This window comes from Typopeltis vanoorti, chromosome 3, assembly GCF_054136105.1.
Source record: "Typopeltis vanoorti isolate ZY-2024b chromosome 3, IOZ_Tvanoo_1.0, whole genome shotgun sequence".
NCBI lineage: Eukaryota > Metazoa > Arthropoda > Arachnida > Uropygi > Thelyphonidae > Typopeltis > Typopeltis vanoorti.
Window position 1 is genome coordinate 128,643,033 of NC_143551.1, and position 26,061 is coordinate 128,669,093.

A 26,061-nucleotide genomic window follows, 5' to 3' on the forward strand; every position below is an offset into this window, starting at 1 on the left:
CTCCTTACCTTAGGTATACAATTTAATATTGCTCCCTCTGGATGCCCCTCAACTATCTGCCATGCACTATTAACATCCTTCTCTTGCAGAAAATTTATTTTAGTGCCCAAATTTTTGGCTTCCTCATAGTTCAACTTCCATGTTATACTCCCTTCTTGACAGAATATTCCTCATGTTTTACAATCTCCCAAGTCAGGACCGCATTGTCACTTTTGTCAATTGGAGGCAATGTAGTCACCTTGGTTATGGATAGCTTTTCTGATCGTATGACCAGGTGCAATACTCTCACACCCCTAGTCACACCTCCATCACATTCTGCCTCAAATAATTATCTCTTAGTAGGGGTATAAATTCAATTTCTTTCTGGTCTATATCTCCATAGTTCAAGTCTCCCATAATAATCACTCAACCTGTATTTATTTTACTAATTTGGCAATGCATGTCTTCCAGATCATCCGTGGAACTCCCTGGCCTATAGCAACAACCAATTGTATATTTTGTCTTACTGAGCTTCATATCAGACTGCTTCAAATGAACAGCCACCCTCCCATCTATCTCCTATTCTTTTTGGCTGCAGTTCATCCACTATCATCAGCAGTACCCCCCCCCCCCCCATCCTCTCTTCTCTATCTTCATGCTCAATGAACAAAGCTCTCTCTAGACACCTAACACCAAAAACATTTAGATGCAGTCCATCAGCATTATACAAATACTTCTTTCTGTCAAATACAGATCCACAAATCCTACACCATTCCTTTTCCATAACCTATGTGTTGATTCATTTGCTACCAATGTGCTCTTAAGCTCATTACCTCTATCTCTATCATAGCATGGGAGGAGATTTACAATCTTCATCTTCTTGCTCTTCAGTTTTGCTTCCTCTAACAACTCCTTTACATCCTCCTCATAGAATACATTTTGCCTCTTAGATCATTTGTGCCAAAGAAGACAATTAGTTCTTTCGATTGCCGTTTTGCATTCAGATGACATGATTAATATTGTGAATTTTTGCACCGGAGAATTAAGATTTTGTTATACTTACATTAATATGCCCCTGATCACTGAGTCTCCATGCATAATTTTCTCCTTAACTTATTTTTATTATTTTTTCACTCCGTCTTTATTATTACTTTGGACCAACTGCTTCTTTCTCTTTTCAGCCCTGCTAATCTCTTGCCACTTTTGCAGTTTTTTTTTTAAATTCTGCATTTTGTCCTGTGAAGGATAACATTCAAGCACACTATTTCCACTTTTGAATGTTCAACATTAATTCCAACATTTTCAATCCTACCATCGATACTGTTCACTACTAATATCTGCTCTCTTGTCATCACCTAATAGGTACTCACTTTTGAAACATTTAATACACTTTTTCTCCAGTTTCAATTTCCTTCTGCATATCCTGTAATTTTTGCAATGAATACATCTCACACACACACAATGCACTGCACAAAATCCCAAAAATTCAAATCACCCAACATACATACAAACTCATGGCAAAAACATGTTAAAAAAAGAGAATCATGATGTCATTATATGAAGAGTTTAAAATATTTTAAGTTAAAACTTTAAAGGAAAACATAGATCTAATCCAATGAATTGAAAAATAAAAAGTTAAAAGAGTTAAAAATAAAAGTCTTAATATGTTATAATAATAAAAAAAAAAAACATATATATATATATATTGTTATAAATTCAGATCTAAGTTTGTAATCCAGGTCACAGCTGGAGCTGCTTATAAAAAGTCATTCCAGTCATTCTGATAAGCACGTAAAGTGCATTCTTTTACAATATGTTGCATAGTCTGTTGTGGGGCACCACAGTCACATATTAGAGATGATTGTCTGTTCCATTTATAGAGAGTATCTCCACATAGGCCATGGTTTGTCCGAATCGTATTTAGTATTGTCAGGTTTTGCAAATTAGGTCCAATTCTGTAATGATTTGATCACTTTTAAAGATGTTATGCAAATATTCTTTCATATTTTCCTTCCATATTTCCTCCCATTTTGATAAAGGATTAAAATTATTTAGAACTGGTTCTTCTGCTACTCATAGTGATGGATGGCAAGATTTCAATCTATTGATGTTAAGAGTTGGGAGATCCTGATGAATAGGTAAGTTTGGATTACCTGAAATTTTTTGAAATTGACGGACTTAAGAATTCAATCTACATAGTTCTGTAGGAATAATACCTGTCAAAAGAGGTAACCAATAAATTGGAGTCGATCTAATAGAGCCTGTAATTAATCTTAAAGTATTATTCAATTGAGAATTGATAATCTTTGTGCGAGGGCTATTTAGCCACACAGGAGCACAATATTCAGCACTTGAGAATATCAGAGCAAGAGCTGTTTTTCCAAAGGGTAGAGGCTCTTGAACCCCAAGTAATCCCACAGAGTCCCTGTAGGATATTATTATGTGTCCTTAATTTATATGCCAAGTTTGAAAGATGTTGCCTGAAGGTAAGAGAACGGTCAAGTGTGACTCCCACGTACTAAGGGAATACAACGTGGTCTTTGCGGCCAATATTCTACCATGCATTGGCACTATACCAACAATATCATATTTAAACAACAACAAAAAAAAAAAAAAAGTTCGCTTACAGCCTAAATAACTCAGTCAATCACACACCTGTTTAACAAAAACTACAATACGTTAATCTAATATTATCAATTAAAACATGAAAAAATTACTTATCTTTCAAGAGGGCTAATAACTACATAACACCCACAATATGCAACCTACTTCTAATTTTTTAGGAAATGACAATGCATACTAAATTATTAATTATAAAAACTTTATTTAACAACTACCTTTCAGCATTGTTACACTGCTATCTTCAGGGATCACAAACCAATGATATGTGCATGCAGACACTCACATTAAGCAAATGAGGCTGAAGAAAGGCAATTGAAGTCGGTCCTAGAGTCCTTAAAGGTTCCCCCTAGCGGGCTAAGTTGGGCTAATGATCTCAGAATGTCTGCTTCCCAAATTTGGAGCAGTCTCATGCACCCAAATTTGTGGAGGTTTGGGAAGTTTTGCAGAAATGAGACTGATTCAAGGAATAATCTTTTGTACTTGTTACTTGCTGAAGTTTAACTGGCCTTCTTCCAGCATATTCTGTGGCATGCATTGTACAGCAGGTTCTGAGTGGATTGGTGGATGTAGTCCTTGTGTTCGGATATCTTGATATTGGCTGTCTTGCCTGTTTGGCCATAGTAGGACAAAATAATTGTGATACAAAAGAAACATTGTTTAATAAATATTAAAAGCTATACAAATATAATTATTTACATAAAATTTGCTGAAAAGATTCATAGGAGATATCTCTCACATATGCACATTTAATTTCAGTAATTAAAAAAAATTCTAACAACAAAATAAAGAAAACAAATTTCTTTGCGAACACTAGCTTTTCAATGCAATCAATTCACTCAATTTCTAATATGACAGCAATCTCACTAATTCAAAATCAGCATTCTTTTAAAATAAAGAATCTTGTCCATATCGGTAGACTTCAGTGTAAACAGTTATCAGAAATCCTGCTTCAGAATTATCCAGGAAAAGAAAAATACTTCTGTTAGAAGTTGTTAAGACAGTATCCTTGTCTCTGTATTAGAAGGAAACCGTTTTCTGTCATGCAACAAATGCAAGGCTAAATAATAACAAGTATAAGAATTCACTGTTTCCAAGCTATGCTACAGTTTATCAGTTTAGAAAAAACAATATTAGAGGCCTTTTTCTAGATGTTCACATTTGAAAGAAGATACCTCCAGATAAATCTAAAGATCTCAAATCTATTCTGTCAACTTTTTTACTCTCCCCTCTCTAAAAGGAACCTGTATTCTCCTCCACAAACAACAAAAGCAAACTGCATACTCACTTCAAACTGCTAGTTAAAACAAAACGTAAAATAAACTTTTAGCTAACAACAACAAAAAAGTTTTACTATACAGTTTCAGTCTATTTAAATAAAAAAATAATTATTCCTTGATATCTGCTGGCTGAAATTTAGTGATATTTTATAACATTTGTTACAGTTACAATTTGTTAATAACAAACGTAAAAATTTATTAACATAATTCTTTATTCTGTTTGTAGAAACAAAGACAAATGAATTTAATTATAATGCTAAATTAAATTTAACATCAGAGTAAAAAAACTATATTATGGTAAATGAAAAGGGGGGGGGTTGAAATAGTTTAATTATCCCAATTTCTTTCAAAGATTTTTATAAATTTAATTGATAAGTCACGTAATTTATATTAAAAAAAAATAGAATATGGAGTATTTGATGCCTTTCAAAATGCTCTACATCTTCACTGTAAACCTCCAACTCTGCTTAAGGCTTTGTCTTTGTCAAATCCTCTGAATGTATGAAATATATATTTTCAGCAGTTTCTTTGAAACACCATTCATACACTCCACTGTGCATCTTCAGGATATTATATACCTTCCAAAAAGTCTCCAAAAGTTTCTGAACTGCTTGTGGGAGCAAAAAACTAAGCAAACTTCATGCTGGAGGCTTAATGAGGTATTGACAGCACTAAGAAAGGATTAAAGACTAATTTTAATGCTTCCAACATTTCGTCTCAGTCACTGAGGCATCTTCAGGGAGTATAAATAACACACACACAGGCACCACAATACTATTAAACACGTTATGATGACTCTAAAGTCTTATCTAGGTGGTGCGTCCTCTATGGATGGCTTAGGATACATTGGGACCACTGATGATTAATGTTTCCCAAATTTTAGTAAGTTTTTTTGCATCTGTATTTGTTTAAATTTGGTTGATTTCTGAGTGCTGCTACAGATTCCAAAAATAAATTAAGTAAATTTAATAAACAAAGACTATTTTTGAAATCTGCAATAGCACAAAAAACTTCCAAAAATTTGAGAAACGTTAATCAGCAAAAATCCCAATTTACATTTTAAGCCGTCTACAAATGATGCCCATAGAGGCCACACCGCCTAGAAAGGACGGTAGAGTTATCATAGCCACGTGTTTCTTGGAGTAATGTGTTGCCTTTTTTTTTTGTGTGTGTGTGTGTGTGTGTGTGTGTGTGTGTTACAAGTGTTATTTGTAGATGCTTCCTGAAGATGCCTCAGTGACTGTGACAAAATATCAGAAGCATTCTTCAAATTAGTTTTTAATCCTTTCTTAGTGCTGTCAGTACTCCATTAAACCTTCAACATGATGTCCTCTCGGCACTTAAGCCTTAACACATTGAACCTGAGCAAAGGTATTTCTTAAATAATAATCCTTGGAAGACAGGAATAACAATCTGGTTCATGGGTTGCAGGAGTGAGTGGTATTTGGTGATGACTGTGGGATGGGAAATAATAGTAAGATCATTTGTCTGCATATGCTCTTACATAGTAATTAAGCAATGCCAAATCCATCTTTGGCAACATGCTGAAAAAAATGGAAGCTCATAAGTGGGCCAAAGATGTAATACAATGAGCTAAGATTGAAAGCAAATAGCTACAAATAATTCAAAGTGTTTCCATAACATGTAGAGAAAAAAACTACATACTCTGAATTTTCACGGAAGAGATATAGACCATAAACTTTTGACAAAAATAAATATACATTTGTTGAGTGGCAAGTCAACAGACCTTGACCACGGAGTAAAACCTGGATCCATAGAACAAAGTTCTGCTATACACTTTTCCATCTGATGAATATGTTTAGGTATGGAAGTGCCTGGATAATGCTTTTTTTACCCATCATTTGCAGTCAGTGTAATGACATGATGGATTGCTTCTCAATGGTATAGATTGTGTCACTGATCATAGTACATGGAATCATGATTTGCTAGTCCTACACTGATGTTCTAGACAAATATGCATGTCCTACATTGTGTTAATTTTATGAGCCTGACTACATCTTCCAATGCAGTTTTAATGTCCATGTCATAAAATAATGACTGTAAAGACATGGTAGAGAATAGCAGCAGAACATTGCAGTGGCTATCACAGAGTACTAATCTGAACTCAACTGAATATCTAGATGAAATAGAATGAAACATTACAGGATGGTCAAGATGGCCTTTTCAGTATTTAAACTTACTAATGCTTTAGAAGAGGAATGGAGAAATACCACTGCCCTTCTTCCAGAAATTGGCAAGTTGTCTATAAGTTCTGAAGGAATTATGACCAGAGGCAGGGCAGTATGTCATTAATTTCAGTCAGTTTATATCTGTATTTATCACATGAGGTGAGACAGGATTGTGTGTGTGTGGAGGGGGAATATAAATGAAACCTGCTATAAACAAAAAAGACTACCTCAGAGGCCATCCACAAGAAACCGCCTCTAATTTGAGTCTCAACTCAATAGCTGTCTAAACATATTTTTTAAAATATGAGATGTGTTTCTCATGCCAAGAAGCAAACATGAACTCAGTGTGTATCATAGGTGTGCACACTAAGGTTTTCTGCTCACCTGACTAGCTGTTATTTGCTCTTTTTTATTTATTTATTTTAATTTTTTTTAATAACTCTGATAATATTAGAAACAATCTGTTAAAACAGTGGAACCTTAATTAAATTATAATTTTTTTTGCCATGTTTATTTCTCCTCTGTTTCCTACTATTAGTATCATTCTCCTTTCATTCATTTTGTAATGTTAACAGTGAAAATTAACAGTATACAGAATTTTTATTTTTATTTTGTAATGATAACTTTTTATTTTGATATTTTTCATTAAAATAGTTACATAAAATATCAGTAATTTTATTAGTGCTACATAGTATACACAAGATCAATAAAGAAACATGAAAATCATTTATACATAAAATATACACGTGTAATTTACATCCCAATAAATTATATTTTTACCTCTGAGCATAAAGACTTCATAAGATTACTGTATAATGCAGCTAGCTATAGAAAGAAAAACAGCAATCAATATGATACTTGTTCTTTAAACTAAAACCAATATAATGCTGCAAATGATCATCAGAACTGTTATGAAAATTGTTAATATTATGCTTGTTCACATTTGCATGAATGGCTCAAACAATATTATTTATATAAACTTTGTCTAATTATTTAAGAATCAATCCATGTCAAATCAGAGCAAATATCTTCTTACTAGTCATAAATAGCTATAAATTTCTAGCTATTGACAACCAGTATAAAAATATTTTGCTCCTTCTTTTTTTCTTTTTAAATGCAGTAAAATACATCATTTTTTATTCAACAAGAAGAATGAATAGATTGCTTATATGTTTCAAAGCATATATAACCTTCATACACTAACCTTTTCATAACCAACTATGAAATTACTTATTTTGAAAGTGAGATATGATTTAATACACAAAATAAGTTCTTAATTTTGAAAGTGGTGTGTTTGAAAAGTTACGAAGTTCTCATGCTTTACAGGTATATTTTTTTCTTTCAACTAAATTTTATCAGCAAAAGAAGAAACTTAAAAACTGTTTGTTTGAAACCATGAGACCTCAATAAAGGTCAAAACCAGTCTGGGTAGTGACCCGTCCCATAATGCATAATATTATGCATGTCCATAAGGATATGTGCTTTGCATTATGGGATATTAAGGCAAGTGATGTGACGTCATTAGCCTCTATATACGAGTTGCTCTATCCTGAAAATACTTCAGGCACAAACTTTGTTTGCTTACATTTGAATAAGGGATTAAATCAAGAATACAATTTCTTGGCATCTTTAATTTTTAGATGGTATATTAATTTCATCTTATGTAATATCAATGTATACAATAAGATCTTGTCTGAAATCCAAAGCAAAATCTCATTTTAATTTTTGCCATTTCTTTCAGCATGTAACATGAGTGGAAAGACACAGCATTTGTTTGTTTCTAGAGTACAGCTTTGAAAGTGTTATTCATAGGCTGATTACTAAATAGCCTAATGGACCAAATCTAATGTCACTATTCCAGGGTAAACTAACAAACAACCTACCTTGCTGTCACTATTCTCCAGAGAGTATGCTTGGAAGAGGATCCAAGTAGTAGTGGCATGATGGGACAATCATGACCTGTATAGGAACTGAGCAAAATTCTCTATGTTGTATGAAGGGTTTACAAAGAATCCATTAGTTCACATTCCTTTCCCATTGAAAGGAATGTGAAGTAAACAATAACCATTGTTTACTTTAAATTTCACATTCAACTTCATCCTCTTCCATCATTACTCATTTCAATTTACCTGATTAACCACCTCACAGTCCCTTTATGGATCACATACGCATTCTCATGTGCTTCATATCCATCATGTATTTCAATGTAATATCAATGGTATTCCAATTTTAATACGCACTTCGCATCCATGATAAACTTGACGTCTATAGATGTCTTGGCCGGTAGCGTGGTTAAATAGCATACTAAATATTTTTGTTTCAAACATTGCACTGGTACAAATGCTCACCAATATCTGGAATTGCAAGAATATTCAGAAACATACTGCACACAAATAAGGAAATTATTGTCCCTCTTACAAGACCATGACTAATTCTCAAGTGAGAGTGTGGTTAGGAAAGATGCAAATGACTTTAGATTTGGTTATATGTGAAACCTTTCCTTCATGCTTGCAGAGATTGATGAGCAACATAGTGATGATAGGCCTATGTTCTCTATGAGGACAAACTGAAGTCTTGCAAGTCACAAAATTCAAGGATATAACAGAAATCTAAATTGCTAAATGGATTTTTCAATACATGACAGAAAAGCAGAGACTCAATCCTAGAAATTAAATTTGAGTGTCCTTAAGGAGGATGACTGGCTTAAGATTTTTTTAATTGCAGAATGGTGAAATGAAAGGAATGGGCTGCAGAAAGTTCTGAGTGCATCAGTGAATGGGTTAAGGAGAGATATGCATTGTGGACCAACTAGTATTGATTTCTCTAACCATGGAGAAGATTAAATGACAATAATCCAACTATCAATCTCCTCTTTTTGATCTCCTTAGATCAAAATCACTTTGCCCCATTCTATCAAATTCATGTCATGTCTTGTCTATTACTCTCCTAATGCTGCCAATTATTATAAACTTTTTTAATCATCTTTCTTGAAATCTTGATTTCTTTCAGGCGAATATTCTTACTATCAGTCATCTTACTGAGAGCATTTAATATTTAAACCCCAACTGGATTTCTTTACCAACTGCAAAGCAAGTAGAGATACTGCTATTGCAACAGGCCTCACAAAAATTTAAGTATAACAACCAGAATATCAGGTGATTCAAATCAACAACCTAGTATTGATTTCCTCATCCATGAAGCACTCCTGCACAGCATTCTTATAATGCCATGCAGGATAATCTTCATAACTTTATGCTTTAATTTTCTTGAAATATTGTTTCCAGTCTTATAATCCAACAATTTGCATTAATCACATCACTGGAACAATTTTAATGTCATATATACAGAAAACTTTAGATGGTAGCTATTATTCATATTAATTTTTATGGTACTGTTTGAAATCATTCATCTCTCTTGCGACTGCTTAAAAAATCAGATGCCATGGTCAACTTTGATATTACCTCTCTGTTTACTAACATACCATTAAAAAAGACTCCTGATCTTATTTAAGTCCCATTTACATTTTTGAATTATTCAAATACACCAATCATGCTGATTATTTTATATGGAAGGAAAAATATACAGGCCAGTAGATAGGAATGGATGATTTCCTGTCTTCTACCATTAGCCAAACTCTATACAGAAAACACTTAGAGAAAAATATTCACCACAGCCACAGTGAAACTTGTGAGATGTTAGATGTGACCATATTGGATATCAGACAAATAATGAATTAATTCTAGAAGAAAATTGTAAATAGGAGACTACTAATAATGAAAGCTCCATTAAAGTAGGCTTTATATTGGGAATTTGATCATATGATGATGATAATGGATTAAACCAAGTATATAATTTCTTGGTATCTTTAATTTAGGATTAATAGTCGAGTTTTTTTCTTCATCGTCAATTTCCTGATATGTATACTCAAGGGCTATTCAGGCTATCATGATAGCACTACATAATTAATTTTACATTATTATTAATCTCCTATCCACAATTTCCTCCAAATTAGTCTATTACTTGTGAACACTTCAATATTTTCATATGTAATATTTTGTGCTTCCAAGGCACTAAAGACTCAATCAATCCATCTTAACCTTGATCTTCCTCTGGGTTTCTTTCCTGCCAATCTTGGCATCAAACACTTGTTTTACTAACCTTTTCCTGTCTATTCTATTTAAGTATCCATACCACCTTAGGTTAGCTTTGCTTACACGCTTGCAGCATAAAGTTCCTTTCTAATATCTTCATTTTTAATATGATTCTGCCATTGATGCCATCTGTTCACTCCCCTAATTTTTCTCAGAACCCTATCTGTGGTGTCTATTCTGATAAAGTGCTTCATTTCTAATCAAACTTTCAGATCCATAACTTAAAATTGGTTTGAACAATGTCTTGTATACTGCTAGTTTGGTGTTTTAGCTAATTTCTCTCTTATTCCATATAAATTTATTCAAATGGCTACCTACCATACCAGCTTTGTTTATTCTGTTATTTTTATTTCCAGATTTAACTTGCCATCTTCACTAAAAACTGTGACTAAATAGCTGAAATATTTTACTTGTTCTATAGGCTCTTCATTCAGAATGCAGTTGATATTTTCAATGTTTCTGTCTATTTTCATAGTTTTGGTCTTTTTATTGCTTATTTTCATGCCAAATTTGTTACAAATGTTATTCATTTTAGTTAGAGAATCCTGAAGACTTGCACTAGATGATGTACAACATCATCTGCATAAAGCAAAGAGTTAAGTTTGATATTTCTAATTCTAACAGACCTGATGCCACTTTCTTTCGTAATGTGATCCACATAGACGATGAAAAAGATTGGAGATAATGTGCATCCTTGTCTTACCCCTGATTTTAAATCACACCACCTTCCTGTATTTCCTTTGATTCTAACTGTTGATTTACAACTAAAATACCTATATAATTTATGGCTAGTCTAGCCATAAATACCATTACAACTTGAACAGCACATAAACCTTTAATATATCAATAAATTCATTTACAGCTTTTGGCATATACAAACCATATGTATAACATGCATATAGCAGCACTCTATATAGATTGAGTATATTTGAAATGTCCCCCTTTTGCCTTCATGCAAGTCCGAAGTCTGTGAGGCCACATATCGATAGTGGCACATACAACATCCAATAGAAACCCTCCCACTGCAAATCCGCTTTCAGGCTGGCAATGTTGGGATGTCATTTCTTGAAGGCTACTCTCTCAAGCTTCAACCACTATTTGAAGTCCAATGGATTCAGATAAGGACTTCCAGATGGCAAATCAGATGGTGATATATATGGTTGGGCACATCGCCTCCAACCACTGTTGTGTGTTCCTTGTCTTGTGTGCAGGGGCTGAGTCCTGTTGGAAAGCCCATTGTCTACCATGAAGCAAGATGTTGTTTAGGGATCATACCACATGTTCCAGCATGGTGTTTTGATATACTTTGGCAGAGGTTTGGACTCACTCTCTCATAGAAATTCAACTTGGATATGCCACCGCCACCAAACCATCACTGATGTAGGGTGATGACCTCTCTAAATCCTGGGGTTTTATGACACATGCTGTGCAACCATCTGGGATATATATCCGATCATTTTGACAGTTAATATGCTAACCACTCAGCCAGCCAGGCTGGCCGAGTGGTTAGCGTATCTGCTCCCCAGCCAAAAGGCTGCGGTTCAAATCTTGCCATGGGCATAGTGGGTGATCGGCGATAGATGCCGTTGGTGTAGTTGCATGGTTGGTATAGTTGGTGGAGACAGAGTTGTAGAGCAGATGCCCTCCTTCGATGAGTCTTTGGACTTCCTGCAGGTGACAAATAATAATAAACAACTATTCAATGGTGAAATGATCTCATCTGTGAAGAGAATATATCTCTGTGTCTGTTGTTCACATAGCCAGAGAAGTGGCTTTGATTTTATCACCCTCTGCTGCATAAACTGTGGTGTTAAGAAGTGTCCAGTAGAACAACAATAGATTCTCACTCAGGTCAGTTAGTACACATAACATCATTCTCTGTGAAACATTCATCTCTTACAACATCACCTTCTGCATTCTCACAGGATTATAGCTGAGGCATGCCGTCACAGCTCTCTCGTCCTAATGCAGCATGGTCGACCTATTCTTTAGCTGTTAGATACATCTTCTGTATTGTTATAATGGTTAATAGTTCGATACACAAACATACCACTGATCCCAAGTGTTTTTAGCATGTTGAAAATAACAAGTGGCTGCATTCCAGCCTTGTGAAGTGCTATTACACTTACACAGTTCTCATAATCTCCCCACTGCATGTTAACCCTTATAGATAGACAGTTTTCTCTCTCTATTGATTAACATGTGAATGTTGGCTGCGCACAGTGTCACTAATGGAACTCGACACATGCAATTCTGTGGGCAGCACTGGCGCGTGTGTGTGTATAGAAATGGTAATAGTATTTATAGTAAGATTGTGTATACTGTTCCATTTATCCCATATAATTGTAGTGTTTTGAAAAGCTTTTCTCTGGACACCTTTTCATATTCCTTTCCCAGATCTACAAAACTTAAGTACAGATCCTTGACATAGAGATCCATGTGATTTCTCAAACTATTTGTCAGAAAGTGAAAATATGATCTTGACAACCTCTATTTGGTCTAAATCCAGTTTGTCCTTCTCAAAGTTTCTCTTCCACAATCTTTCTCAACCTCTTTTCAAGTATACTAGCATAAATCTCACCTGTAACATTTAATAAAGAAATTCTTTACTAATTATCCTATCAATAGCCTTCTGAACATTTTGCCGCCTTGTAATTCTCATATTCAGCTTTATTCCCATTTTTATAGATGGGAACTATTAGAGCTTACTCCAATCATCTGGAATTCTACGTTCTGACCTGGCCCTCTGAATTATGCAGTATAGCCACTACAAAACTTTTATAGGTTCATACTTAAGCATTTCTGGTCATATATCATCTACTCTAGTTGCCTTTCCACATTTCAAGTTTTTGATTGCTTTTTCTACCTAAAGTATTGATATATATCCCTCTTCGCATTCTTCTTGAAAATGATCTACTATGGTTCTATCACTGCTTGTTTCATTTAACAGTATTTAAAATAAGGATACCCATCAAAGAATATCCTTATATCCTAGAATATACTATCAATAACCTTCAGAACATTTTGTCACCTTCCTGATATTTATTTTCTATATTCTTACCAAAAGTCTTCCCATGACTTTTGTTTAGCTACTTTTTACACATATCTTAGTCCTCTTACATTTTTTTCTGTATTATTTTAGGGCATCTGCCAACTTATTTTCTAGGAACTTTTGGTATTCTTTTTTCTTTTCCGGAACCTCTTTAACTTCTTGTGTCCACTATGGGTGTTCTTATTTTTTTATTTTTATAGACAACTTCAGCACATATCTTCCCTAGCTGAGTCAATCAATGTTGTCTTCTTCAGAGTTTGCCACTGAGATGCCAAGCTTTGGTTCTTCTTTTCAAACTGCTTCAAAATTTCTTCAATAATGTTTGCGTAGTCAGGTCTACAGTTTACTGGTAAAAGCTGCCCAACTTTAATTCTTTTTAAAACTTTCTCACATACTGTTCTTTTCAATGTACCATTCATTTTTATCCTGCTTAGCACTAAGTGATCATCACTTCTAATTTCAAATCCTCTGTATGAACCAGCATGAAGATATCACTATCAACAATGACACAGTCAATGATGACTTTTCTTATTTCTTGCATCTTCTATCCACATGAACTTGTGCACATCTTTATGCTTAAACATATTAATAATGACTAGCCTGTGTTCTGAGCAAAAATCCAAATACACCAAATACTTACCATCATTATTAGCTTTGCCCTTTTTACTCCAAATTTTCCCAAAATGTTCCTATATGCTTGGTGAGATTCACTTTCTAGTCTGCTGTTTAGATATCCAAAAAGACCACTTTTTCCATTTTTTATGTCAGTCAGCTGCCTATTCTAATGATTCAAAAAAATTCTTTCACTTCTTCCTTAGACGAACCTTCTGTAGGACCATAGGCACAAATAAGTTTAAGACTTATTATTTAGTAAGATGTCAGTTTTTTTTTTTTTTATCTTCTCTGTCTCAATAATGCCCTTGTGGTACTTTTCCAATTCTTCTGCAAGTTTGATTTCCTTTACATTAATACTTCTTATATTGATGGTTCCTTTCATCAGTTTTTCTGATGTTGGGCTACTTCTTCTTCTTCTAGATGTTGAGATGGAGCTTGTTCCAGTAGCTAACTTTTTTGCTGTTTGCCCTAGTTCCCTGAAGAAAACAGCAGAGGCTTAATTTGACCAGGCTACTGGGGACTACTAAAGGTCTGTCGATGCACAACATCCTCTTGCAGTCAAGTCATCCCCACTGCCCAGCAATATAGCCTATTTCCACAAAGGGCTCTAGTGAACCCAGCAAGCATTGCTGCCAAAAAAGTATATCTTTCCTAATTAAAGGAAATGCCAACTAGATCGCTAGGTGCTAGATGTCTTTCATCACCCAGTGAAATACCATCACCTTGTCTAGTGGCTGCAGCTATGTTTGGTCGCTAGAGCAAGGGATCTTATTTCTGCTGCCTCCCCCCATGATATAATCTCACTGTAGGGGACTAGGACCCTCCCCATTTGAGGATTCAGTAGTAAAACTATTCTGCAGGCTGGTTGCTGGATAGTACACGGGACCGAACCAAACCAATTAGTAACAAATCTGCAGACTTTCTACTCAGCCAGTATCAAATCCTGTAGCTACGGGGGGGGGGGGGGTGTCAAGGCCACACATGGACAGGAGACGGAGTCCCCTCTGTGTGGGGAGTATGTTTGCAAGTCTGTCATCTCTCACTGCATTCCCCACTCTTTCACAAATTACAATGAATCACAACCCAAAGAAATGTGATTTTATAGCAGATCTCAAAAATTCTCCCACAAAAAAAATCATAAAAAACAACAACAAAAAAAATAAATAAATAAAAAATCCAACCAAACAAACAAGCCCACTATACCTATGCTGCAGCTCGCAACCATTGTAAAAGAATCATCACCAAGTCCGAGTCAGACAAATGCTGCAAATTCACCTCCTACCCAAATGGCAGTCACTCCTTCTGGGCTTTTGCAAGGGACCAGAAGGAGCACAACTTCTACCCACCCAGATTTCCACCACTCTCAACATCCAGATGGTACTGTAGTTATCTCACCCAAACACAAGGCTAACTTACTGGCATCACTCTTCTCTTCAAATTCCTGCATTGATGACCCGGGAAAAATTCCCTCCACAATACCAAGAACGGCTCCATGTTGCCCATAGTCTTCTGACAAAAAAAGAAATCCTCAATAACCTGAACACAAACAAGGCATCTGGTCCCGATGGTATCCTGCCTCGTGTTAAAAAACTGTGCCCCTGAATTAACACCTATCCTGTATTTCCTCTTCAATTTATCGTATTCAACTGGCATCTACCCTGCAACCAGGAAGCAGATCCACATCTAGCCCATCCCAAAGAAAGGTGATAAAAGTCAACCAACAAATTATCATCCAACTGCTCTCACTTCTGTTCTCTCTAAAATTATGGAGACAGTCATCGACAACCAACTCTTGAACCACCTAGAGTCATACCAACTAATCTGTGACCAACAGTATGGATTCTTCCACTCGTGATCTACAGCTGATCTTTCTTTCACCACCCACCTCTAGACTCAAGCCATGGAGAAATTTGGAGAAACTCATGTGGTTGTCCTCGACATTTCAAAGGCATTTGATCAGGTTTGGCACGGGGATGGGGGGGCTTAAACTGCCATCCTATGGTCTGCCTTCCTCACTCTGCAACTGGATTGCCAACTTTCTCACTGGTCGCTCATTATGTGTCACGGTGGACAGTTTACTCTCTTCATATTTCCCCACCAATGCTGCAGGAGTATCCCAGGGTTCTGTTCTTTCACCCAGTTTCTTCCTCATGTATATAAATGACCTGCTCTCTCAGACTTCTAATCCAATCCATAGCTCTGCCAATGACAGCACACTCCATTCCTCCGTTTCATTCAACAAACCTTGTATAGTACGCCCACATTTGTAAAGCTTCGCTTGGTGCCAAGAATAGTAGATTCATACTGAAGGGGAGAAAGAAATGAAGGATGTACGAATTGGTTGCCAACACGCAAAATCACGTGCTTTATAGATAAAATTTTCCAACTGTTATACAAGTAAAATAGTTACCACTTTAAAAACTACAATGATCATAAAAGAGAAACTAATTTTCCACCATGTAATAATAAACAACTCATCCCAGAAGACGGATTGATTATCCTATTATTGGAATGGATTCTCCTTTTTGTGACATGCACAGAAGTGTCGAAGGGTCTCAAATCTGAGCATACTATGGTGCATAAGTATTAGAATCCTCACGATCTACCATGACTAGGGACCTGAACTCAGATATCCTAACTATATCCCAGTACAGCAAGGACAACTTTGTAAACTTCAATGCCCCCAAAACTCAGTCCTATCTGATCTCTTGCAAGAAAGAACTCACATCCCTCTGCCTTTACCTTCGATAATATTGAGATATCCAAACACAATCAGATTTCTCTACTCGGACTAACCTGCACCTCCAATCATTCCTGGCACAACCACATTTCAACTATAGCTTCTGGCAGCCTCCAAAAAAAAGCTTGGTGAACTTTTTACATAAGATACTATTTCACAGCTGCTAACTTTATACAAAGCCCAAATCCAACCAGCCATAGAATATTGCTCCATGTTTGGGGTGGAGTACCAAAATCCTCTCTAAGATTGCTTGATTCTATCCAGATGAGGGCAATTCAGCTAATTAATGATTCCTCTCTCTCTCTCACATACCCACTTCAATCTCTCTCTCTCTCACACACACACATTCAGTTTCTGTCTTGTACCTCTTCTACAGATACTTTTGTGGACAGTGTTCTGCTGAATTCATCATCATCAAATTCCTGCCATGTACCCTCAAGGGGTGTACAGGATATGATAGTACTACATGAAAAAAATTACATCATTACTAACTTCCTATCTACAATTTTCCTTCAAATCAGTCTGTTACTTGTCAAGACTCCAACTTTATCAGATCTTATATTTCTATCGTCTAAGGCACTTTGTACCATATCAATCCACCTATATCTTCGTCTTCCTCTGGGTCGTTTTGCTGCCAGCCTGGCAGAGAACACTTGCTTTGCTAATCTTTCCTTGCCCATTCTGTTAAAGTGACCATACCACCTGAAATTAGCTCTGCTAACGCATTCCTGGATGTTGACAATTTAAAGTTCTTTCCTAATATCCTCGTTTTAATATGATATTGCCATTAATGCCATCTGTTCACGCCTATAATCTTTCTCATATCTGCGGTCTCTAGTCTTTGGTCAAGTGTTTTACTTCTGACCTAGCTCTCAGATCCATAAGTTAAAACTGGTTTGAACACTATCTTGTATACAGCTAATTTTTAGTGTTCCAACTAATTTCTCTCTTATTCCATATGAATTTATTCAATTGACTTCCCACCATACCAGCTTTGCTGATTCTGTAGTCTATTTCTATATTTAATTTACCATCTTCAGTAAAAATCGTGCCTAAGTAGCTGAAATATTTTACTTGTTCCACAGGTTCTCCATTCATAACACAGTTGACATTTTCAATGATTCTGCCTATTTTCATTGTCTTTGTCTTTTTATTGCTGACCTTCATACCATATCTATTACAACAGCTATTCAATTTAGTCAGAGAATCTTGCAGACTTGTAGCGGATTTATTTAGAAGTATAACATCATCCGCGTAAAGCAAAGAGCTGACATTAACATCTCCAATTCTCATATCATGTTTAATACCACTTTCCTTCATAATGTGATCCATAGAGATAATGAATAACAGAGGGGATAATGTACATCCTTGTCTCACACTAGATTTAACATTAAACCATCTTCCTGTACTTCCTTCAATTCTAACTGCTGACTTACAACTCAAATAAAAACTAAGCATTGCTTGATATAATGCCCATTGACACCATATAACTGTAGCGTATTGAATAGCTTCTCTCTTGGCACCTTGTCATATGCCTTTTCCAGATCGACAAAACTTAAATATAGATCTTTGTTATATTCCCATGCTTTCTCGACTATTTGTCATAAAGTGAAGATCTGCTCCTGACAGCCTCTATTTGCCCTGAATCCAGCTTGTTCTTCACCAAGATTTTCTTCCACAATTCTTCTCAACCATTTCTCAAGTATACTTGCATAGATCTTGCCAGGAATGCTCAGTAGGGAAATACCTCTGTAATTCTCACATTCAGTTTTATTTCCCTTTTTATATATGGGTACTATGAGAGCTCTACTCCAATCATTGGGAATTCGTCCCTCTGTCCAGGCTTTCTGAACTATGCAGTGCAGCCACTGTAAGACTCTTATACCACCATACTTCAACATTTCTGGTCGAATATCATCTACTCCTTCTGCCTTTCCACATTTCAAGCCTTTGATGGCTTTTTCTACTTCAAGTATGGATATGTATTCCTGACTGCATGCCTGGTCAGTGTTTTTTACCATGTGCTGTCATCACTGCTTGTTTCATTTAGCAGTTTTTCAAAGTAATTACTCGATACTTCTAGGATATCTTTTTCTTTCGTTTTCATGTCACCTTTATCATCTCTAACTCCTTTTACAGCACTCTTTCCTCCATTCCTAAGCTTCTTCAACAACCTCCAGAATATTTTGCCACCTTCTTGATATTTATTTTCTATGTTTTTACCAAAGTCCTCCCATGACTTTTATTTAGCTAGTTTTACACAGTGTTTAGCATTCTTGCATTTGTCTCTATATTCTCTAAGATCACAAGCTGACTTATTTGACAGGAACTTTTGATATGCTTTCGGCTTTTCCTTCACCCTCACCAAATGCCTCTCTGGCAGAATCAATCAATGTTTTCTTCAGAGTTTGCCACTGAATCTCCAAGATTTGATTCCTGTTCTCAAACTCTTTCATTTTTTCTTCAATAATCTTTGTGTATTTTAGTCTAAAGTTCACATCTGAGAGCTGTTCAACTTTTATTCGCTTTAAAACTTTCTTACATGTTATTCTTTTGAATATGAAATTCAATTTATCCTGCTCAAGACTAAATAGTGATCACTTCCGATTTCAAATCCTCTGTACACTCTGGTGTCCTGCACCACGGAGAAAACACCACTATCAACAATAACATAGTCAATGAGAATTTGTGCACATTTTTATGTTGGAACATGGTGTTAGTAATAACCAGTCCATGTAATAAGCAGAAATCCAACAGATATTTGCCATTATTATTCGCTTTGCTCTTTTCTCCAAATTTTCCCAAAATATTTTTGTATGTCTCACAATCATTCCCACTCTGCTATTTAGATCCCCAACAAGGACCAACTTTTCCTTTCTCATTGTGTTAGCTGCTTTTTCTAAAGCCTCAAAAAATTCCTCCACTTCTACCTTAGTAGAACCTTCTGTGGGACCATAGGCACAAATAAGTCTCATTGTCCTGTTCCCCATTCTGATATTTGTCCACATTACTCTACTTGAGACCGACTGCCATTCAAGAAGATTAGCCTCGTATTTTGTGTTGAATACTATAGCTACTCCTTCTTTTCCTTGATTGTCATTGCCTGAATATAACATTTTGTATTTATTGCTCAGAAAGATCTCACCAGTTTTGTCTTTTTTGTTTCAGTCACCCCTATTATGTCGATCTGGTACTTATCTAATTCCTCAGCTAGCTCCATTTCTTTGCCATTCAGGCTTCTTATGTTGATAGTACCGATCTTTAACTCTGGTGATGTTGAGTTGGGGTTTGTTTTCAGATTTGTTCCAGTAGCTGACTTTTCACTGTTCGCCCTGGTTTCCTGGCGAAAACAACAGGGTCCTTGTTTAACCGGGCGACGCCCCAGCTGGCATGAAATTTTGTCATGTTGTACCATAATTTTTTATTTTGGTTTAACCAATAAGAATACAATTTGGTCGGCTACCCAAACTGCCAGCCCATCTTCGTTCGTTCAGTATCCAAGTAGATACCCGACAGGGTACACCACGAGAAGGTGAGGATTGGACATTAGGTCAGAAGCCCTGGTCGGTTCTCCGCATTCCTTTAAAGGCATGTGGTGGATGTCTCCTTTCAGTTATACAGCTTTGACCCTTAGGCACCACGTTCTGCTGAATTAGCTACTATTATTCCTCTACTCTCCTCCAAAATCATTTAAACAAGAGCACTGCTAACAAATATGCCTTTACGGTCAATCTTGAAACATACTGAACCAACTTCAATGCCTCCTCTTCATCCCATGTACTTCTGTCCTTTGGAACAGTGTCCCCCACCCTGCCTTCCCCAAAGATTATAACCCACAGCTGTTAACCTCTCTATCGGCCGAGGTCGATGAAATAGTGAGACCAACTTGCACTTCTTGTCCATGTTATTCAATAGGTGTTACAGAATCGTATCCAGATTTATCTGGACGTATATACACACACACACACACACACATCCTGGCTGGTTGGAGGTTAAAGCAAAATGTGAACAGATTCCTCCTTTCTTCTATTTCTCTTGCTGATACATGGCACGGCACTAATGTGCTATAGGACTTGTGGCCCTTTTGTGTGTGGTTCATGTATATAAAAGGCGATGCCCAGCTGACATGAAATTTCATCATGTTTTATCATCATATGCATTTGTGGTTTAAGTCAATGCAATTTGATCAGCAAAGTCCCAAATTGCCAGCCCATCCTTGTTCATTCATTACTCAGTAGATAACTACTGATGGGGTTCACCACGTGAAGGTGAGGATTGGACATTAGGTCAGAAGCTGCACTTGGTTCTTCACATTCCTGAAAGGTGATGTGGAGGTCTCCTCTCAGTTACTTGGCTTTGACCCTTAAGCGATCTCAAGTTTTTCACTTGGTTTTACATTAAATTAAAGCTGCAAAGTAATTATATTCTTGTTTAATCCTTTTCAAGTGTAATCAAACAAAGTTTGCCTGTGAAGTGTCTTCATGACCAGGCTACTAGTATATAAATGCTAGTGGCTTCACATTAATCACCGTAGCAAATTTCATGCACAGACTTTGTTTGCTTACACTTGGATAGAGGATTAAACAATAATATAATTTTTGGCATCTTTTATTCAATTTAAAGGATCATAGGATTTTAAGAATTTCAACAGACGTGCTACAATTGGTCAGATGAGTGCATGATAGTGTTTTTTTGTTTTTTTTTGGGATGAATTCAGTTTAACTATGTTTTCTTTCTCTCAGTTGGAATATGGTATAGAATTAACATTTAAGCAGGTGGTTGACAATTTTCTTCATAACTTGTGCGCACTCTGTAGGTGATTGCATACTACATTTTCTTCTAAAAGAAGAAAAAGAGAAGAGTATGTGATCACCTGCAAACTGTGAATGAGTTTGAAGTCAAAGAAAGAATAGAGTCTTGAAGTACGTTAGCACTGCAGGAAAAGTTGGAGGATACATAAAGCCATTTACTCTCGCACAGTGAACCAAATAGGAAACTAAACATCAGATTTGCAAAAAAGAAAGATCATCAAATGGCAGCTTGCTTGGAGGGTGAGGAGAACTTTGTGCCAAATTCAATTTTGGAAAATCATTTCAGTGCTTCTGTTACTGGTAATTTACATTAAAAAATACTGCTTTTCTGTGTCCTTATGATGGATCTGCATCATGTGAATATTCTGGGAGAAAAAATATAGCAATTGTAGCTGCATAATGACTAGAAAAGTATAATCTTTTTCTTCTTATGTGGCATTAACTTAATACCACTTGAAATAAGAGCAGTGTTCAGAAGAGACAGGTACTAATTCAGAATCATATCTCACAAAACATGCCAATTTCCATCATCAAATTCCTGACATGCACCCTCAAGGAGTGTACAGTTTAAGTGCTAGTACCGATCTTGAACTCTGGTGATGTTGAGTTGGGATGTGTTTCAGGATTTGTTCCAGTAGCTGACTTTTCACTGTTCGCCCTGGTTCCCTGGCAAAAACAACAGGGGGCCCTTGTTTAACCAGGTGACACCCCAGCCAGCATGAAATTCTGTCATGTTGTACCATCATTTCATATTGTGGTTTAAGCCAATAAGAATACAATTTGGTCAGCTGGTAATTAATTTACGGAATTAACAACGCATATAAAGTATATTAATTAAAGATAACTTTAATGAATCACTTCTATATTTCGGCAATGTCACATTGCCATCTTCAGGAACATAAAGATATGGTATGTGCACTAAGGAACTAACAAAGCAAATGAGGAAGAAAGTAAGAAACTAATTTTGTTCCTAAAGTCCTAATGGTGCCCTCTTGCGGGCTAATTTGGTAGTCTTGGCAGTTGGGCTGAAGTTCTCATAATGAAAGTCTCCCAAATTTGGGGCAGTTTCATGCACCCAAATTTGTTGAGGTTAGGAACGTTTTTTAGAGCTGCTGAAGATTCTTTGAATAATCTTTCATATTTAAACTTGCTGCGATGGAGTATTTTTGTTTTCTTCCAACGAATTTTATGGTGGGTATCTAAGGCATGGTCTGTTGTTTTAAGGATACTTGCGACATAAGACTGAATGATATAATCACGTAATCACAAGAAAGATATTTATTTAACCAAATATTTCGGTCTGGAAATAGCAGACCATCGTCGGTGGTATTACAAGAACAGTTTAAAAAATATACAAGCTAGAATACTAACAATAGATCGTTGAAATTAGAACATGCCGCGTGATGTTATATTGTTCTACTTTTGATTATCTACAGAAAGAACTTTCTACTATCCAGCAACACATGAAACTCAATGGCTTTTCTGAAAAAAGTATTCAACGTCTTCTTACATCTTATAATCCTCCACAAAACAACAAAGATTCAATACGTCGAGTACCTATTCCTTATATCTCCGGTATTTCAGAACCTATCGCAAGAATTTTGAAGAAATATGATTTAACAGCTACGTATTCTCCTATTAACAAATTGTCTTCTCATTTTCCTTCTCCTAAAGACAAACGCTCAACTTTATCTCTTCCTGGAGTTTATCAAATTCCTTGCAACTGTGATCTCTCTTACTTTGGACAGACTGGACGTTCTCTTGAAAAAAGAATCCAAGAACATCAATCATCCATTCTTCACAATAAACCTGAAAAGTCTGGTTTGGCTCAACACGGGATTGAAACTGACCACAGCATCCTTTGGTCCAAAACGCGCCTCTTACATAGATCGCGTTATAGGTTCGAACGTCTGTTCAAGGAAAGCGTGGAGGCCTTGCTCCATCATCCCAACCTGAATCGTAATGACTGCATATCTATATCAAAAATCTGGGAAAGCCTAATCAAGATTACTCATTAATTTTTTTTTTTTTTTTTTTTTTTTTTTTTTAAATAGCAAATTCAATCATGTTTCTACTTCAAAATATTTCGTTTCATACTTAGTGATATAACATCACGCGGCATGTTCTAATTTCAACGATCTATTGTTAGTATTCTAGCTTGTATATTTTTTAAACTGTTCTTGTAATACCACCGACGATGGTCTGCTATTTCCAGACCGAAATATTTGGTTAAATAAATATCTTTCTTGTGATTACGTGATTATATCATTAAGGCATGGTCTGCCAGCCCAGAGCGGCTGTACTGGTGAAACCGGATGTAGTCTTGGTGTTCTGATATTTGTTCTGATATCCTGATATTTGTTGTTCTGCCTGTTTGGCCAAAGTAGGACAATTTGCAGCTGCAAGGGACCTGGTATACACCAGGTAGGTCTAGGGGAAATGGTTGGTCTTTGGTAGAGCGGATAAGGGATGCCAACTTTTTATATGGTCTGTAACAGGAAGTAAGGTCATATTTTTTGAGGATATTAGTTATTTTTTCAGAGGTGCCCTGGATGTAGGGGATAGTGATAGACTTGGTGTAGTCTTTATTGTGGAGGGGGGAGGGGGGTTGTGGTTTACAGGTTTTAGTATTTTTTGGATTTTTTTGGGGTTATAGCCATTGGCTAAGAAAGTGTTGAGGATGTGGTTTAGTTCCATAAGGCCCTGACCATGGAACTAAACCACATCCTCAACACTTTCTTAGCCAATGGCTATAACCCCAAAAAAAAAAAAAAAATACTAAAACCTGTAAACCACAACCCCCCTCCCCAATAAAGACTACACCAAGTCTATCACTATCCCCTACATCCAGGGCACCTCTGAAAAAATAACTAATATCCTCAAAAAATATGACCTTACTTCCTGTTACAGACCATATAAAAAGTTGGCATCCCTTATCCGCTCTACCAAAGACCAACCATTTCCCCTAGACCTACCTGGTGTATACCAGGTCCCTTGCAGCTGCAAATTGTCCTACTTTGGCCAAACAGGCAGAACAACAAATATCAGGATTTCAGAACACCAAGACTACATCCGGTTTCACCAGTACAGCCGCTCTGGGCTGGCAGACCATGCCTTAGATACCCACCATAAAATTCGTTGGAAGAAAACAAAAATACTCCATCGCAGCAAGTTTAAATACGAAAGATTATTCAAAGAATCTTCAGCAGCTCTAAAAAACGTTCCTAACCTCAACAAATTTGGGTGCATGAAACTGTCCCAAATTTGGGAGACTTTCATTATGAGAACTTCAGCCCAACTGCCAAGACTACCAAATTAGCCCGCAAGAGGGCACCATTAGGACTTTAGGAACAAAATTAGTTTCTTACTTTCTTCCTCATTTGCTTTGTTAGTTCCTTAGTGCACATACCATATCTTTATGTTCCTGAAGATGGCAATGTGACATTGCCGAAATATAGAAGTGATTCATTAAAGTTATCTTTAATTAATATACTTTATATGCGTTGTTAATTCCGTAAATTAATTACCAGTTATGTCTAACCAACGTATAAGTCTTACTACTAGAATTTGGTCAGCTAAATCCCAAATTGCTAGCCCATCCTCATTCATTCAGTATCCAGGTAGATACCTAACAGGGTGCACCACGAGAAGGTGAGGACATTAAGTCAGAAGCCCTGGTCAGTTCTCCCCATTCCTTTAAAGGCTATGTGGAGGTCTCTTCTCAGTTATACAGCTTTGACCCTTAAGCACCGCTGCCAATTTCCATAAGTTATATAATTTAGCAAGAGACATTATAATACCAAGTTTGGAACACATGAAAAGTAAAAACAGAATTCATACTTGAATTTTCTGTAATGAATGAAGAACTAGGATCATTCCTGGAGAAGGATTTTAATACTCCCTGTTTTTGCAATTTCTGAACAGACATATAAGATTTCAGGTCTTCTGCTTTCTTCATCCATCTGTCCACCTAAAAAAAAACAAAAATTATACATTATACAATTACATACAATAACATTAAGAGCAATTCTACAATCCTATATCTATCAATACCTACTGCAAATTGACTAAGGCACACACACAATGTCTGAAATTATTAGCAACTACTGAACTTATTCAGTACCAGGAAGATCAATACATGATCTTCCTAGTACTGAAGATCCACATCGTAAATCTAAAATGAAAATTTAGCACTTGCAAGCATTGGTCTAAAAAAAATAAAAAAATCCATAGAGTAGTGCATGAATACATTTTTGAAGTCTTGAAAGTATCTTGAAAGTATATGGCTGAACTGCCATGCATGAAAGCACTTTTCTGTTAAAAATAAAGATCCACATTACCTGCACATTCCCATACTCTGGAGTGATTAAACAAGGCTGTCTCCTCTCTGGACAACTATACTAGCCACTGAATCATTCATGAAAAAAATACGCTATCATAATATGTAATTCTTGTAGATAAGCTTATACACTGGTTATACATAGCTTTTAATTTTTCAGGAAATTACAATGTTTACTAGAATATCAATTAAAAACCTTAAATTAGCATCTTCCTATATTCGGCAATATTACATTGCCATCATCAGGGATCACAAATAACAATGACTTGTGCATGCATGCCAGCAC

General features: G+C 36.0%; 1 protein-coding gene across 4 annotated transcripts in view; it reads right to left on the reverse strand.

Moving 5' to 3' along the window:
- Positions 1-2,783: 2,783 nt before the first annotated feature.
- The window catches only part of LOC150108560 (serine/threonine-protein kinase ULK3-like), a 268,335-nt gene continuing 245,057 nt past the window's right edge, over positions 2,784-26,061 (reverse strand). For 3 of the 4 annotated variants that reach the window (XM_090415992.1, XM_090415994.1, XM_090415995.1), the window contains 2 exons: positions 25,277-25,406; positions 6,722-6,892 (listed from right to left, as the gene is read on the reverse strand). In XM_090415992.1, the coding sequence (XP_090272118.1) occupies positions 6,873-6,892; positions 25,277-25,406 (150 nt within the window). In that variant the 3' untranslated portion in view covers positions 6,722-6,872. Of the gene's footprint in view, positions 3,209-6,721; positions 6,893-25,276; positions 25,407-26,061 lie in introns of those variants that run through there. The other variant, XM_090415993.1, reaches the window with a different exon arrangement.